Source organism: Salarias fasciatus, chromosome 1 (assembly GCF_902148845.1).
Source record: "Salarias fasciatus chromosome 1, fSalaFa1.1, whole genome shotgun sequence".
Lineage (NCBI taxonomy): Eukaryota > Metazoa > Chordata > Actinopteri > Blenniiformes > Blenniidae > Salarias > Salarias fasciatus.
Window position 1 is genome coordinate 21696607 of NC_043745.1, and position 16018 is coordinate 21712624.

At 44.7% G+C, this 16018-nt stretch overlaps 1 protein-coding gene across 5 annotated transcripts; it reads right to left on the bottom strand.

Moving 5' to 3' along the window:
- Nucleotides 1-302: 302 nt before the first annotated feature.
- znf821 (zinc finger protein 821) lies at nucleotides 303-16012 on the bottom strand. 5 transcript variants are annotated; one of them, XM_030098883.1, is made up of 6 exons: nucleotides 15929-16012; nucleotides 6334-6465; nucleotides 6072-6190; nucleotides 5469-5567; nucleotides 4879-5045; nucleotides 303-3936 (listed from the first exon to the last, which is right to left on the bottom strand). In XM_030098883.1, exons 1-6 carry the CDS (start codon nucleotides 15930-15932, stop codon nucleotides 2988-2990), a joined length of 1470 nt encoding a protein of 489 aa, XP_029954743.1. In that variant the 5' UTR covers nucleotides 15933-16012; the 3' UTR covers nucleotides 303-2987. The 5 variants fall into 5 exon arrangements, with proteins under 5 accessions (XP_029954743.1, XP_029954735.1, XP_029954729.1 ...); XM_030098875.1 differs by lacking the exon at nucleotides 15929-16012 and adding an exon at nucleotides 11553-11771 and having other exon boundaries at nucleotides 6072-6187; XM_030098869.1 differs by lacking the exon at nucleotides 15929-16012 and adding an exon at nucleotides 11553-11771.
- Between the last annotated feature and the right edge of the window lie 6 nt (nucleotides 16013-16018).

The following is a 16018-nucleotide window of genomic DNA, read 5'->3' on the forward strand; positions in this document are numbered from 1 at the left end:
CTCAGTGAAGTGCTAGTAACCCTTTAGTGCTGCCCTCTACCTGGCGCTCACATTTAACATTTTTCACCTTTTTATAATGTGGACAAACATGTTTCTGTCCAAGAACATCAGCGTTTAAAGTAGCTCTGGGATTTTTAGTTTGACGTTTGGACCACGAAGCCCCGGCAGGCACAGGGAGAACATGCAAACTTCACACAGAAATGTCCCGTTAATTAAAGCAAAGACTTAACTGTCAGACAGCAGCGCCAAACAGTACCAGCAAACATGTCACAGGAGAGAAACAAGTCACACATCGTAATAAATTCAATGTTTATTTCCACATTCTTCACCAGATATCTTGGTGGTCTGTACATCTGTTAGTCCAGTAACAGAGGACGGCTCCCCGGAGCGCCGTCCCATCAGAATGCATTGATATCACAACTCGGCGCGTTGTCCTTGTAGCTCATTCATTTGGCCTTGTTTAGAGAGATCTGTTTTTGTAAACATGGACATTGAGATAAAATCCTGAAAGTATCGACATAGAAAGGCCAACATCATCATCATCATCATCATCATCATCAACAACATCTCTTGATTAAACGGTATAAAACAGGCAGGCATAAACTAACAGTAGAACACAAGCTCATATCGAACCATTCTAGGACAAGTGCAGTTTCACGACATGCAGTGTTTACCTAATTCATACCGAGAGGACCGCTCGGAAAGCCCCCCGCCCCCTCCGTCCACCTCACTTCCTCTGCAATTAATACACTCCATCGCTGCCATTTCAAAGAGCAAACCTCGAAGAATACCCAGTATTCATAGTGTGAGAGGGGGACCGCGAGAAATGACACCTGAAGCCTCAGTGGAGAATGGCGACCTGCCCTTGGGGAAGTGTGTGTGTGTGTGTGTGTCATGAGGAGGCTGGCAGTGAGACCCTGTTGCTTTCGTGTGCTGAACTAGGAAGAGGAAACGGAATTCGAGGGACAAAGTGTCTCGAGAAAAAGAAACGCGACGGCCTGAAAACGGCTCCCGTCACATCCCGTCGACGGCTCTAGAAATCAATCTTCTCTCGCTGAGTTAAATTGCCTGAGAAGCTGAACTCTTCACTGTTGAAATTAAAAGTTTGCATTCTGCATAGTTTCAGTGAAAAGTGAATTAATTCCCCTTAATAAATATCTGTTGCATAGAGGTTTGATGCACTCCTAGAAACGCCTCTGAGGATTAAACCAAAAGTCCCCACATGTCATAGATATCCATATCTACGGTCGTTTTCCTTCCTCGAATGCGCCGTAGCAAACCGCAGGGAGAGCGACTCATCTAGGAGTGACTCAAACTGAACCGCCGCTCGTCCTCGTTTCTCTAACTGCTTGACGGACACTGCAACTGTTTGCATCTGGAGAAGCAACAAAAAAACAGAAAAGAAGAAAACCTGGAGGTAACCTTTACACACAAGAAGTCAAGATGAGGGCCATCCAAACATTAAAACAAATGTCATATCAACAAAGTACTCCAAACACTTTTCACAAGAAAAAAAATATATATATTCACATCATATTGCATAAATATGTGCTGGAATGAGGTTATGAATAAAGAGTAATAAAATCTCCTGGTGTGCATGGGCTGTGCGTGACATGAGATCAGCCCCAGTGCTCAGTAACAGGACAAAAAAAAATACAAACAAAGAGAAAAACACTTGTGTTGGTTTGTTAAATACTTCCCACCTGTAAAGTAGCTTAATAAATATGTTTCTGCTGACTTGAGCATAGAAGGAGAAACCTTAAGTGGTACTGCAGCTTTACAAAGCAAGTGAGTGCTACACAGATTGCACAAAGCAGAGGTTGCATTATTGACGTACGACTTCCCAACATCAACCGAATTTCAACTCGAAATCATAATCAGAGAAACAAACGAACCCTCACTGGCGGATTTCAAGTAATGTGACGATTTCTGAGGTCAGCGAGTCCGATCCGGTTTCACTGCGACCACTTGAACGGAACATTTTATCTGAAATGTTCCTCGACGTGATGAGCCCCGAAACAGGTCAGAGGTAACTAATGTATATTACAGTACGAGTAACAGCAGCACAGACTGAGATTTCATGAGGCAGAGAACAGCTCTGTAACAGAAAGTAAAAAAAAAATAATAATAATAAAATGACACAGGAGAATTGTTCCAAGTACAAAGACAACGAAAAACAGGTCAAAATCTTGGCAACCAGAATGCGGAGGCAAATGTAAAACTCAAGAGGCGAGGGGAATGTCGCTCGACGCCGGGCTTGTTCAATAGGGGAAACACTCGACGCGTTTGAATCCAGTCGCTCTCGTCGATGTTTGCGTTCCTATTAAAGTGCCTGAATGAAAAGTCAAAAACACAGAATAAAACAACCTGCATCCCCTGTAGTCGTGTACAGTACATGTGGAGCTTTGGAAGCCTGGAGTCGGAACGCAGTAAGCCACAGGACAGAGGGCGCCGCCGCGGCGCCGGTTGAGGTAGTTTGACTGAAGGTGATCGTCCCAGGGACCCGCGGCAGCAGCGTGGAGAGGGGAGAGGTGTAGCTACCGACGAAACGCGAGTCGCTGGACCGGCGGAGTGGACCGAAGAGGAAGGGGCCGTGGCTACCAAGTCCCCCGCTCCCGACACTGAAGGTCCATGTGCAAAAAACTCGTCTTCCTCAGAGGAAGTCAAAACTGCTCTGATGAGAATAATGAACTGTTTCAAATCTGCTCGTCCGTCGACGAACAAATAAATCTCTTTACAACATGCTCTGAAGCCAAACGGGAAACATTCTCAACCCTGTTTCCAAGGCTTCGTTACAGGAATAAATTAGGAATTGAACAAGTTCTTTTCTTCTTTTTTTTTTTTTCGGTATTTAACAAAGCAGTTTGCATGTGGATCTGTTAGAAACAGAGGAAGCTGGGAGAAATCCAGCTGGGAATGGTTCACTGAGGCCGCCGTGCAGAGGTCAACCGCGCCGAGAGAAGCCCGCCGGCGGCCCGGCGCTCTGTTCACGGCAGCTTCATAAACAGTCCGTTGTCGATGGAGGAGACGGGCATCGGGCAGGGGAACTGGAAGAGGCTCATGTCGGCCGTGAGGGCGGCCATGGCGGCGGGGTCGTGCTCGATCTGCGTCCTCAGGGCGGGGTCGATCTTCTCCAGGCGCCGCTTGATCCTCTTGGCCTCCCGCTCCCGGATCAGCCGGGCCTGCCTCTTCTCCGGCGTCTCGTTGGCTCTTTTCAGACGCATGGCCTCCCTGTCCCTCTGCAGCCGGCGCGCCCGCTGCTCCTCCGACTCCTGCATCCGCTGCATCCGCTTGGCCTCGCGGTCGCGCAGGCGCCTCATCTCCCGCTCCTCCTCCGTCTCGCAGGCCCGCTTGTTCTTCTTGGCCGTGCGCTCGCGCTCCAGACGCTGCAGCCGGGCCTCCAGGGGCTCGTTCTTCCTGCGCAGCGCCCATTTGCGCATCGGCGACTGGGCCTCCACCAGCTGCTGGTAGGCCACGCAGCTGTTGCACACCAGCAGCACTCCGGCGGGGAACACCGGCATCGGGCTCAGGATGTCGGGGATCGGAGGAAGGCTCGAGGAGGAGGAGTTGAGAGCGTCGGGGATCGACGCCAGCGACGGCCCCTCGGACAGGAGACTGTCGGGCAGCGAAGGGAAAGATGGTCCTTGGTCCGAGCCCGGGCCGTGACACGGCCTGGGGCCTTGGCACTGGCCCGGGAGGGGGCCGGGTCCCTGGCAGGAGCGGTGGCCCTGGCACGGGGGGAGATGGGGTCCAGGTGCCTGACAGGAGCGGGGCCCCTGACAGGAGCTGGGGCTGGGGCCGGCTCCGTGACAGGACTGGGAGCCGCTGCCCGGGCTGCTCATGGGGCTGCTGGACAGCGAGTGGGGCATGGAGCAGGGGTCCCGCCCACAGGAGACCTCCATCCTGCTGGTGTCCAGGACTTCTTTCAGCTTCTCCCTAAAGCAGAATACAGCGATACTTAGCAACACAATGGCTCGTGTTGAAATTCAAGTTCCACTGATTTCCACTATTCTGCAACAGAAGCCGAAAAACAAAGGCTCAGAGCGTCGAGGCTTCTGTTTGACAGTCAGCGTGATTTTGACAGCTTGTAACTGTAACCTGAACTGCATGGGCTCGTATTTTTAGACAACAGTGGGATTTTAGCTTCTGGGAACAATCTGCTGTTCCTGACATGATCTGAAACCAAACAGGAAAAGAGAAAACTCACTTCTTTGTTTCTCAGTCTTTGTTTCAGAGCTGAACACAGAACTTGGAAGCAGAAGATAAATAAATAACCGTAGCTCACTGTAAGCAGCAGTGTTGGGACAACAATATTTTAATAAACTTTTAAGATACATTATTTAAAAGTGTCATCTAAATAAACATTTACTATTCAAAAAAAAAAACCTCAGCAGCCCACAGCTTCTCTCTTCTCTGCTTTTTTTTTCATGCTGCTCCTGCTTGTACTATGTATCCTGACCTCACTCGTGCTGTTTAAAATTGAAATGTAATGGCAGTTGCTAAGCAACACGCAAGTTTATTTCCATTAAATCTGTCATTCGAGTACTTATTTTATTCATCCCTCATGTTCCACATTCTGCCTGTTCTCCCACTTGGAGCACCACAGAGCACACTTTGTGTCAGATTTAACTATTTCACCGTCTATGCTAGAAATAATTGTCTTTTGAATTATTTACTGTTCATAATTCAGCAAATTGATCTTCATCATAAATAACATTCACTCAAAATGAATTAACATGTATCATTAAATAGAAAAGTGGAAAAAAAAAAAAGACTCCACTACCAATATACAGGGAGTTAAACAATACACGTCTCAATCTATATCCAAACTGTCCAAATTGGACGTGAGACAGAAGCTGCAGCAGAGATGAGCCGAACCTGTTAAAGTTGTTGGTGTCCGTGAAGCGCGCACCACAGACAGCGCAGTTGGAGAGGCGGTCCTCGGAGTGGATGAGAAGATGCCGTCCAAGTGAGCCAGGCGAACTCAGGGCTCGCCCACACACCGGGCACACATAGCTCTTGGTGTTGCTCATCATAGTTGTGTGCTGTTAAAAAAACCGGCAAAGCGAGATGAGGACAAGAAACACGCTGACTGGCACCGTGCTTTTCGCTTCAGTTAATTCTCAAAATGCAGAAAAGGAACACAATGATCTGTGAACGCAAAAATGATCATTCTACTCTGTAACTGATGGTTGTTCTAATTCTAAAGGCTGCACCAGGTAAATGAAAAAGTTAGTGGTCAGTCCTACACTGAGATTTCTATTTAAGATGGAGCCGTTTAATTCTAATAAGAAGAATAGCCCAACGTCTCTGTGCATAATGAAACTGTAATAAGACAGTAGCTACAATGCATTACTGATGCACTGGATCTGAATGTCTGACCTGTTTCCGGTTCAAACTTTCAGAAGACGTGTGGTTTTAGTGGCTGTGTGAGGTTCAGGCAGGAGAGAAGGAGGTGTTTTCCTCACCTGGTAGACATGGGAGATGAGCTTCTCAGGGCTGCTGAAATCCAGCGTGCAGAGAGGACAAACAAAGGTGTTGCTGTGGTCTGTCCCTTCCTCGCTCTCCTGAGGAGAATCGAGTATTTAAGGCTCTTTGAAACACTAAATATTCAATTCAAGGCAAAATATCTCTATGTGGCAATAGTCATTCATTCAGTAGTATAATCAGGATAGTTCTATCAGATGAAATACAAAGAATGAAAATGAATCATTACTTCAAGGGGTCGAATTTGGGACTTGGTGAGCATTTGGTGGAGTCACTACTTGCTTTATATTTTCCCATCCGAAGCACTTTTTGCAAACGTGTGATGATGTTTCAAGCGTTAGACCGTCGGTGAGTCACTGCAGTTTGTCACATCTCTTTGCTTGGAGACGTGATGCTGTTTTCTGTCACAGATGTGACTCAAACACAGACGGAAACACAGAAGGTCCAGCGAGGAAACATATTCCCTCATATTGGGGCTGTCTGGAGAGGTGAAACACTTGCAGTATTTCGAAACAAGTGTGGCTGCTAAAAAGAATGTTCGTGGAGCTTGCGTATGTGTGCGGCGGAGCTTCCACCGCCCTCACCTCTTTGACTCCCGCTCCTTGCAGGCGGCACTGTGTTCTCTTGGTGGTCATGTGGTCGTCGGCCGAGGCGTTGGATGAGGAGTCTTCACAGTGGTTGTCGGGGTCGCTATCGCTGTCTTCTATGGAGGCAAACACAGCCCTATCAATACAGACAAGACAACAGAGCACAGAGCAGGGCTTATTCTCACTAACACCCCTCAGTCCGAGGACGTTCCTGCAGAGTCCGTCCAGGCCGTCCCTGTCCTGGACCGCCGTCCCGTACCTGACAGGCTATCCTGCCCTTGGATTTCCTGGGAGTTGTTACTGCAGCATTCACTGTCTTCGGTGAATTCGTCCCTGCCGTCCATGTTAATCGTGTGCTGAAGTCCTGGGATGCCTGAAGTGTGGAATGGCCCTGAAGATACAAAGAGAGCAGCTGCCATTAGGATGGGAGCTGATGAGGAGCATAAAAGGTTTTTCCGACTGAGAAACAACAATCAGCCATAACATTATGACCACTGGCAGGTGAAGCAAATAACACCTATTATTTGTTTATCATGGTACCCTTTAGTTAGTTTGCTTTATTACCAAGCAAATATTTAAAAGCAGAAAAAAACTTTTTTTTTTTTTTTTTTGGTGAATAACAAGTCTGGTTCTTGGTTAGCAGTGCCAGCATCTCTCTAAAGTGATCCATGTAAGGAAGCAAACTAATTCAAGTCTCATTGGTCTCATCTCATGAAAGACAAACATCAAAACTGCCAGAACTTAAAGGACTTGCAGTGAACATCTGAGTCGCTGCTCACTGCTTGAACCCGGGTCTGACCCCACCCTGCCCGAGGCAGGGTCTGAATCCCTCCTCTCAATCTGCCTGTTCTGTCCTTTTCTCTCCTTCTACCCCCTCAACCCAAACCTCTGTCTTGCTCATGTGGAATTGTTGGGTTTTCCTCTGTAAAAGTGACTACAACTGTGTTGTACCTAGTGTTACATAAATAAAGCTGAATAGAATTAAAGAGATATATGCTGTGTTTACACTGTTACTAAAAGAGCTAAAAAAAAAAGCTTCTTACATCTATTGTGATGTGATTGTGTCAGAAACGGCATTCATAACTTGGACACATGGATCTCCTGAATCGATTTAGTAAATTGCAGGACGTCTGGTTCCTTTAGGGTGGATTAAATCCATGCTGCATGCACACTTTCACAGGACTGGTCCAGAGATACTGAGCCTTCCACGTTGTGATAAGTACATCATGATACAGCGCGTGAGTGACTGCTTGAGCCTCCATGATGGGATAAGGACTTGTCCAAAGAGAATGTTTAAAAAAAAAGCAACTGCTGCTCTGCAATTTCCTGTGTACAATAAACCATGCAGGCAGAGTGTAAGTACACCTACTGACAGACTGTGACACTGCAGCACTGTGGCAGGGCCCTCTTCTCCATGGCCTGGTTAGCGAGGACTACATTAGCACACAGGCCGTCCTTTCTACCCATACATGTATCCAGCACATGGGTGTGTCATCTCTGTAGCATTGCAGAAATAGCACCAATTTATTTTTAATACTGGGGCAATAAACTACACCTGATAAATGTTTAATTCACTGTATGGCGTTCTAAATGATATTCTTCGGAGGACATAAGCGTCTGATCCGTAACAATGCTTTTTGCAGACGCACTAGGCTAATCAAAGTGATACAATATGTCAACAAAGAGTCAAAGTTATAATAGGAACAGTTAAACCCTTCAAATAAATGATTCATATAATTCTACATCCTTCCTAAAGACTTTGACACCACTCATGATGGGGACAATGAACTATTTCCTCCCAGGTTGGGCTGGTTTCACGTTAACCCTCCAACAGAGTCTTTAATGCATGCTAAGCCAGCGAGGCGAGCTCGCTGACATCCATGCATGCACATGAACTTCATTTGCATCCCAACCCCCACTTTTTCGCACACACATACCCTCGCAGATACATGCTAGCTGTTCCAACATCCATGCTGCAGTCCCACGGGGGAAGCAGCCTGCACTGTTTTCCTCCAGCTAACCGCCGAGCTCCTCGGCGTCTCTCTCTCTCTCTCTCTCTCTCTGCCACCCACACAGCGAACAGCCTGGCTCGCCCTCTGTCCTCCCTGCTTACATGTAGCCGCGACTACTTCCATATCTATACCATCAGCTCTGAGGGGGAGGATGAAGCCTCATAACATGACAGCCCATATGTGGCTTATTTCAGCTCGTTATGAGGCGTTTTTATAGTGGCGCTCTTGGCTGGAGGATGCGACACAGTCCCTTCCCTTTCCTTCTTAATACACTTGACCCTGTAAATGTGTACTCAACTGCCAAGGCTTCCTCGGCAGAGACAGTCTTTGCTAAAAGCTCATCTGGCATTCGCACATAAGAAGATCCCACTTCAAACAGCTGAAATTAATGGTAGCTGAGAATTCAATTTTCCTCCCCGGCGCAGCTTTGTCTCTATTAAGAGAAATCAGAGACGGAGAGAGATTCTGACTTCAGATACCTGAGACTGACAGAAGTAATTACAGCCCTCATCACAATCCTGAACTATTGCGTGCACACACACACACACATACACACACACACACTCGCCAAGTGATGAAAACAAGTATAATCTTAAGGTCTGTCGTTCCTCCTTGGCCACTTGTGAGAACTTGGTATGTGAATGCAGTTCGAACACTTTTCCCAGCATTCATTAGCAGTGGTGGAGAATTGAACTATGAACTACTACAACGAGCTGGCTCCTCGGCTCATAGCCAGTGATTGATGTGTGAGAGATACCCCTCCCCCCGCTGCCAGGGTTCTGTCTGTACATCTGTCTCTCCTTCCCTCCCTCCCTCCCTCCGTCCGTCTCTGCCACTGTGATGTTATCTCTGAGTCTGTGTGTCTGTAGGCAGGAGGTGACGCAGTGTCTGACTGAATCCAGACAAAGAGACAAACTCATCAGCCAACAGACACACACAAGAGAGAGGGAGAAGGGGAGTTGTGGGGTGGGGGGTGGGGGGTGGGGGGTGGGGGGGCAGGGTGGTGGTGTTGGTGGTGGTGGTGGTGGAAGGGGGTAGCATGCAAAACAAAACAGACAAAAGACAGAATGCCAAAACTCTACTCAAACACCGAGCAATGGGGGTCCTGTTGAATTCAAAGACACACCCGCCCCCCCCCTTTTTCCTTCTCCACCGCCGCCGTCCCCTCCTGAAAACACACAAACGCAGACACACAACACTGTCTGAATCTGCAGGAAGTGCTGGGGCCCCTGTCGGAGGACGGACAGCCAGACATCTGATCAATTCCCACTCTGATTAACTGCTGACCTGATATCACCGATAACATGAAGTGACTAAACTCTTTACTCTAGATCTCTGGTTCGGTTCCTGATGTGAACCTACAAACACAACAACAAGTCATATGTTTAACCTCATCCGGACCCCCGAGCCATTTGTCACCACATGACATCTTCACGTTTGTTAAAGTTCTGTCTGGAAATCCCTCTGCTTGCGTGTCTGTGCGTGCGTGCCGGGCCCCCCGCCTGTCAAACGGTCTCCGTCCCTGTGTGGTCTGTCAGTCTGTGCATGCATTTCATACAACAAGCAGAAAGAGTCGAGACAAAGCAGGAAGAAAATACAGAACAGTGCTTGAATTCACTCTGGTCAGGAACTCTTAAAAGTTTTAACACTATTGCAACACAGAGTGCACAAACATTATGTTACTGTGGGACAGAGCTTTTTCTGTTCCCGCTCTGGACTCCTGTAGGTGTTTAGAGCAACAAATGAGCTCATTAGCTTTCAGGGATTAGTGCAGGTACAAGTGTGAGATGTATTTCTACAGCAGTTTAGACAAACTATGTTTAGACAGCAGAGCCACGGCGATGTATTTCTTCAGTAGCTTATGCTGGACGATCCTCTTCAGACGAAACAAACTTGTGCAACATAACAAGTCAGCATGCTGGAGACCAACAACTAGATCCTGGCACAGGGCCAGAAGCATCGGGGGTCATGACTAAACATATCTCCATCAGGTGTCTCTTCTCAACCACTCCAATCTCGATAAAAGAGCCTTGGATGAGTGAGGGATGCATAAAACAATTAGCCACAAACTGAACTCCAGTTCAAACGGCTCATTTTAAAGCCTACAGCAATTTCTCACACTTCAGCTACAGGAATGGCATTTCCTGCAAGAACAATACCTGCATTTGTTACTGAAATATTATAGCCAATTAATCAGGTAATTATTTCAGCCTCTATGCCAGCAGATTAAGTCGAAGTGTTATTGAGTGCACGAAAGAGTAGCATATAAAAAAAAAACATGCTTCAGGGCAATAAACTGCTCAGACAACACTTATCCAACCTGAATAGAAAACAATATATTTGAATACTGATATGTAGCATAGCATGCTGCTTTCCTTTCAACCATGTACTACAGGATCAGCTTGTCCTCTTTGATCATAGTCACTCAACAAAAAAACCACAAAGCTACTCACAATGAGACACAAGCACATCACTTTCACTGGAGCTCTTCTATCGGTGTCAGTTTGAAAGGAGAAAAGATGGAGATGCAGGTAATGAGCAGTATTACAGCTCATCAGAGCACAAGTTCGGCAGTTTGGCAAAGTTACAGCAGCTACTGAGTGTGCTCATTCACAAATTATACAACTCATCCACATAATCATTCTACTGCTGACTGACACTATCTACATAACATTGACTCCTCTCAGAAAATACAAGCAGCAGTGGCCACAGATTAATGAAAAGAAACATACAAAACCAAAACTCTCTCTGAAGACTTGTACTGGTCATCTGCACTGATGGGGGTGGAGGTAACAGATTATACATACCGTATTCACATCATTGTAATCAAATATTATTTTTGGTAATTCCACTAATACATCAGTAAATCTCACCACATTAATTTTTGCAGCATTTTTAATTGAATGTCGGCGGAGCATGATCATAAGTTCAATTATTACATATATAAAAAAAAAGATCTACATTTGTAACCAGTGTTCATTTTGTAAACAGGAGAACATCGGCCTCCCATGGTTTAATTTTGATGTACTTCTTTGTTTGAGTCATGTGTCTCAGCATAAATATTTTGAGCAGGTAAACTGAGCAAAAAATGAACACATATTTTGGATACTTTCTTATAAGAGTACTTGGCATAACAACAGCACTTGCACTGGTAATTTGAATAGTTTTATTTCTACCTCTGGTATCATCATAAACTATGAAAAATAAGGGACACATGCATCAGCAGCTCGACAAGAACTAAAGAAAACCTGATAATATGTCATGTTTAAATGTTAGCAGCTGAACAAAATGAGATCATGCCGTGTGTGCTTGTGTGTTATTGGGATCATCTACTTGAATTGATTCAAAAGTCTAAAGACAAAAGTGGCATTAACGCGAGAGGCCAATATATTCCTGCCATTTGTTAAAGGACGTGACACGGATAAATAAGACTGAAACAGCGGGAGTCGATACCTGGAATACCTACAGTTAACTTTGAAGGGGTTGGTCTGTTTTCGCCTGGACATATTACTGTCCACTCCCGATTAAAAATAAAAACAAAACAAAAAATAAGGCGAGCTGGGGTCTCCTCGGCCAGGACGGCTCCCCTCGACCCGGTCCAGGTGTATTCCGCACCGAGGGGGCAGATGATGAGCGAGATGATCAAACAATGTGACCAAACCGCGCTCAGCGCGAGCAGGGCCGATCACGGAGGTACATTTCCTTTAAAGAAAAAAAAAATAATAAAAAGGAAAATCCAAACACGGGTAGAAATAAAAGTCACATTCTTGCTGCTTTTTTTCTTTTCTTTTTTTTTTTTAAAGAATGCCCCGTCTCCAGCCGATCAGAGGGGGTTAAAAATGAGGTCCAGGGAGACGCCGAGCAGCCCCGAGCGGCTCCGAGCTGCTCCGATCCCGAGCCGCTGGCACCGCGCGCTCACTGCAGCGACGCACGAGCTCAGCTGATCTGTAAGCGAGCGCTGCGCCGCACTGAATTGTGGGAAACGGTCCATTAAAGACACTACGGTGCGTTCAAGTCATGTGGGAGAACAGGTGTATACAAGAAGCTCTGCAGGAGGTTTTCATCCTTCGTAACACTGATACATATTCTGCAGGTTACTCAAATTCTATAAACCCCGCATAGCAAAATGAATATTTAAAAATGGAGACTGTGATTTTAGTGTCGTGAACAAGGTGTTTGAGTGTCTTTCTGCAGGCTTTATTGCTCCGTGTTTCTGTCGTCATATTACCATTGTTATATTCTGAGACGTTGTTTACACCAGAGGGACAGGCCAATGGGTCTATAGTGGTAAATAAACTTGCTACAATAATTTGCAAAAGTTTAAAGATCAAATATTGTTACTTCTCAGACATTTATGATAACACCTGAAGCTGACTTTCCCTCGTTCAGACAATCATTGTTTGCTTCCACTGGCCAATAACAGGCTCAATAATAGCAGTTCCTAGTTTTAAGTTCAATGAAAACGTCTAGCACTTAAAATGTATTAATTTTTATTTATTTATTTATTTTACAAATACTTGCTGATAGGTTGATATTTTACTAATCTTTTAGTGTTCACCTATGTCAGTACTGCTATCTGCAGGTTTCCACATAAATGAAATAAAATGCTAAAAATACGCCATAGTAAGGGTTTGCTTTGTTACAGAATCTGCATTGTATAATTTTCCTGTTTCACCAAAATTCATGCTGTGATCTGCAAAAGAAAAACAATACGAAGAGCACTTGTTTCCAATATTTTAAAGTTGCATACACACAAAGAGTGAGTCCTGTTTTTCATGCTTGTGTTGTAATCACAAAATCTACCAAGAAATAAAGTTTGCTAAATAGAATAAAACATGTTAAAAAGAGGCACACTGTTAATTATTTCAAACCAACAATAGGTTTGATTTCAGTTTAGTTTTACTTGTAATAAAGTGCACAGCAAGTTTTGTGCTAAAGGTCTTTACATTTAACAGTTTATTATTCATGAGCAGGCCACATGGGACACAGGATCGTTCGCAATGGAAACGATTAGCGCACTCTGGTGGGCAGATGGTGCAATGGCAACACTGTTTGGAAAAGGAACGCGAATCAGTTGTTTTCAGACAATATTCATGGGTTCCATCGAAGACACTGGCTGATATACTGAAGAGAGCTAATATTATTCTGAGGGGAATTTATCTTAGGAGGGTCTCAAAATAGAACAACTCTTGCGATTCTGCTACACTCCATTAAAGCCACATTCATATGCTGGCAGGCAGATATCTCAAATCCTGACCTCATTAAACAAACACCGTCAGCACTCCAAAGTTCCCTGGATATCTTTAGTAGGAGGGCCATCCGTTCACTCACATGACAAACATCTGACCTTGCAGGTAGAAGTATGAAAAAAAAAGACCGTATGGGTGTGGACTTCAACAAACATTAACAGATTGCTTCGTTTCAAGCATTAAAAAGTTAAAAGTAAGACTGGCTACAGCTTTTCTGGAGGAGAGAAACGACAGAATTTCCCAAAAGGAATACATACCACAATAAATTACTAACATTGTTCATAAAAATTACATTTTCCACACAGAACAGTTCAGAAGTATGTTTTGCTGTTGTGTTAAAAATAACCCTTTTATTGTCGTCCCAGAGTGAGAATGTGTCAGTGTACTGGACACCTCACCGCTGGGGATGCTGGGAAGTTATCACATCTAGGAGTCATCTGATATCTGCTACCGTACCACCGGATCTGTCAGTGATCCTCAGCAAGAACTGAGTCTGGATAAATTCATATTAATATCGGTACTTGTTTGTACTCAGGTTCTCTTATCTCCAGATAAATGTACAACATGGATGTAAAAAGTGTTACATGGTAATCATCTATGAATACATCACATGAAGTTACAGCCTTGTTCCAAAAACTTTGGGACAATGTGTAAATTAAAAATAACATGCTAATCTCTAGCCTTGCTTCAGGTAGCACTGTAACAAAGAACTTTTTACAACTTAAAGTATTAGTTACTTTTTAACTGCATTGTCAAAAGCACATTTCTCAGACAAACAAATTCATTTACAAAACAAGCGGCAAATTAATAGTTGGTGAAGATTTAAAAGTAAAGTACAAATGAAATTTAAAAAATACTAAAAACACAAACACTGTCCCCCATCTCCAGATACACACCCACATCTCAGGCTTGACAGCTAGTAACCCTATAGTCACCTATAGAGTCACCTGTCAAGTCAAATTCACTCTGGAGAGACTGGACTGATATCTGGCTTTACTGCTATTTATTAGTTTATTATGATCTTTTTGTTGGATCATGATGTGTGATTTTTTTGTATTGCACTGCAGTCACTGATTGAGAAATGTACAGGGAAAATGAAAAAGCAAATCTTTGACCATAGATGTAAGATGAGCACCAATGAATGCAAAGACGCTGCATAAACGCACTAATCTGAAACATAAAATTAACACAAACTACGCTTGCTATAGAACAAGATTGCAACAAGAGTGCAATGACCACCAATACGGCATGCATCACTTCACTGCTGAACATCAGTCTTTAATTTTGACTCTGAACATTTGAATGCTGTCCCATTCAAACTCTGATCCAAGTATAGGTCTTCAGAAAATGTGTTCAATCAAGTAATGCAATGAATTGAAATTACTTTTTTAAAAGTTCCAATTAAAACAACTGTTAAGACTCATGAAAGACAACTAGTGCAAAATCTCTGCAGACTTGGAGACGATCTGAGAAGGTCTGAACACGTTTCAGGCTCTTAAATAAGTTTATCATTTCATCTATTGATTAAGGCAGAGATTTTCAAAGTGTAGGGCGGGGCTCCTCTAAAGAGACACAGAGGACTTCAGAGCAGCAGCAACAACACAATGGTAGAAGTCAGGTGGTACCTTTTCTGAACATGATGACAACAAATTATAATTTAAAAAAGAAATCAAAATGGGGAGGGGAAATATATCGAATTGAAACTGAAATGCACATTTTGCAAATGATTTATTGGAAGAGCAATAGAGATGGTGATTTTAATCTGAAAAGTGTTGTATATAGCTGGGCGTTGCAAGAGTCTGGCACTGAAACTACCTTTAATCTCAGGGATATTATCTTATAAGTTTTAGCTTCAGTTTGGCTAGAACAATGTGTCAACATGAACTCCACTATGAACCCTGAGACTGTGATGTGGCTGGCAAAACGGCTTGCTGCCAGTAGGTTAGGTTCAGTTTATCATTTGCATGTAGTGAATATTCAAAATCTTCTGAAAACATATCTAGAACGATGCTTTGGTGGACTGACGACTGCTGCAGCGCCTCTTCCAGTTCATAAAGCATTAATGAAGCTCTGCCTGTACAGTCCTGCACGCCACCGCGTCGCCACCAGGGGGCGCTTACACCCCACAGCGCCGCCACCAGGGGGCGCTGCACGCCGCCGGACTGCCACTGCCATAACATTGCACGCAGTCGTCATCACTGACTGCCACGAGTAAACCGACCGCAGCACGACATCGACAGGGCAGAAGTGTACCCTTCCGCGGAGTTATGCTAAATTATGCCATCTCAACAAAATAACATCGCCTTGCCGATTATCCACGTTTCACGAGACGAGCTGCACAAGACACACGCTGATACCCAAAGCTCACGCTCGAAATCTATAAACAGTGGTTCAAAATTAAACATATGACACATAAGAGGCGAGGTTAGCTAGCTGGCTAACAAGCAAACAAACATTAGCCCTTTATAGTATCTACGAGAAAGACAAATGCAAACGAGCTCATTAGCGAGACCGTGAATGATCAGGGAGATTTAAAGATCAGTCACCGAGCTGTATCAGTGGTGATCATGGAGGTGTTTGAGTGAGCTATTACCCATAGTGTCCAGAGCACATATCAGGTGGGAGTCTGCGGTGCTGGGGTCCTCCAGTGGAAGCTAGCGTCTCTCAAACCTCTGGGATCTGT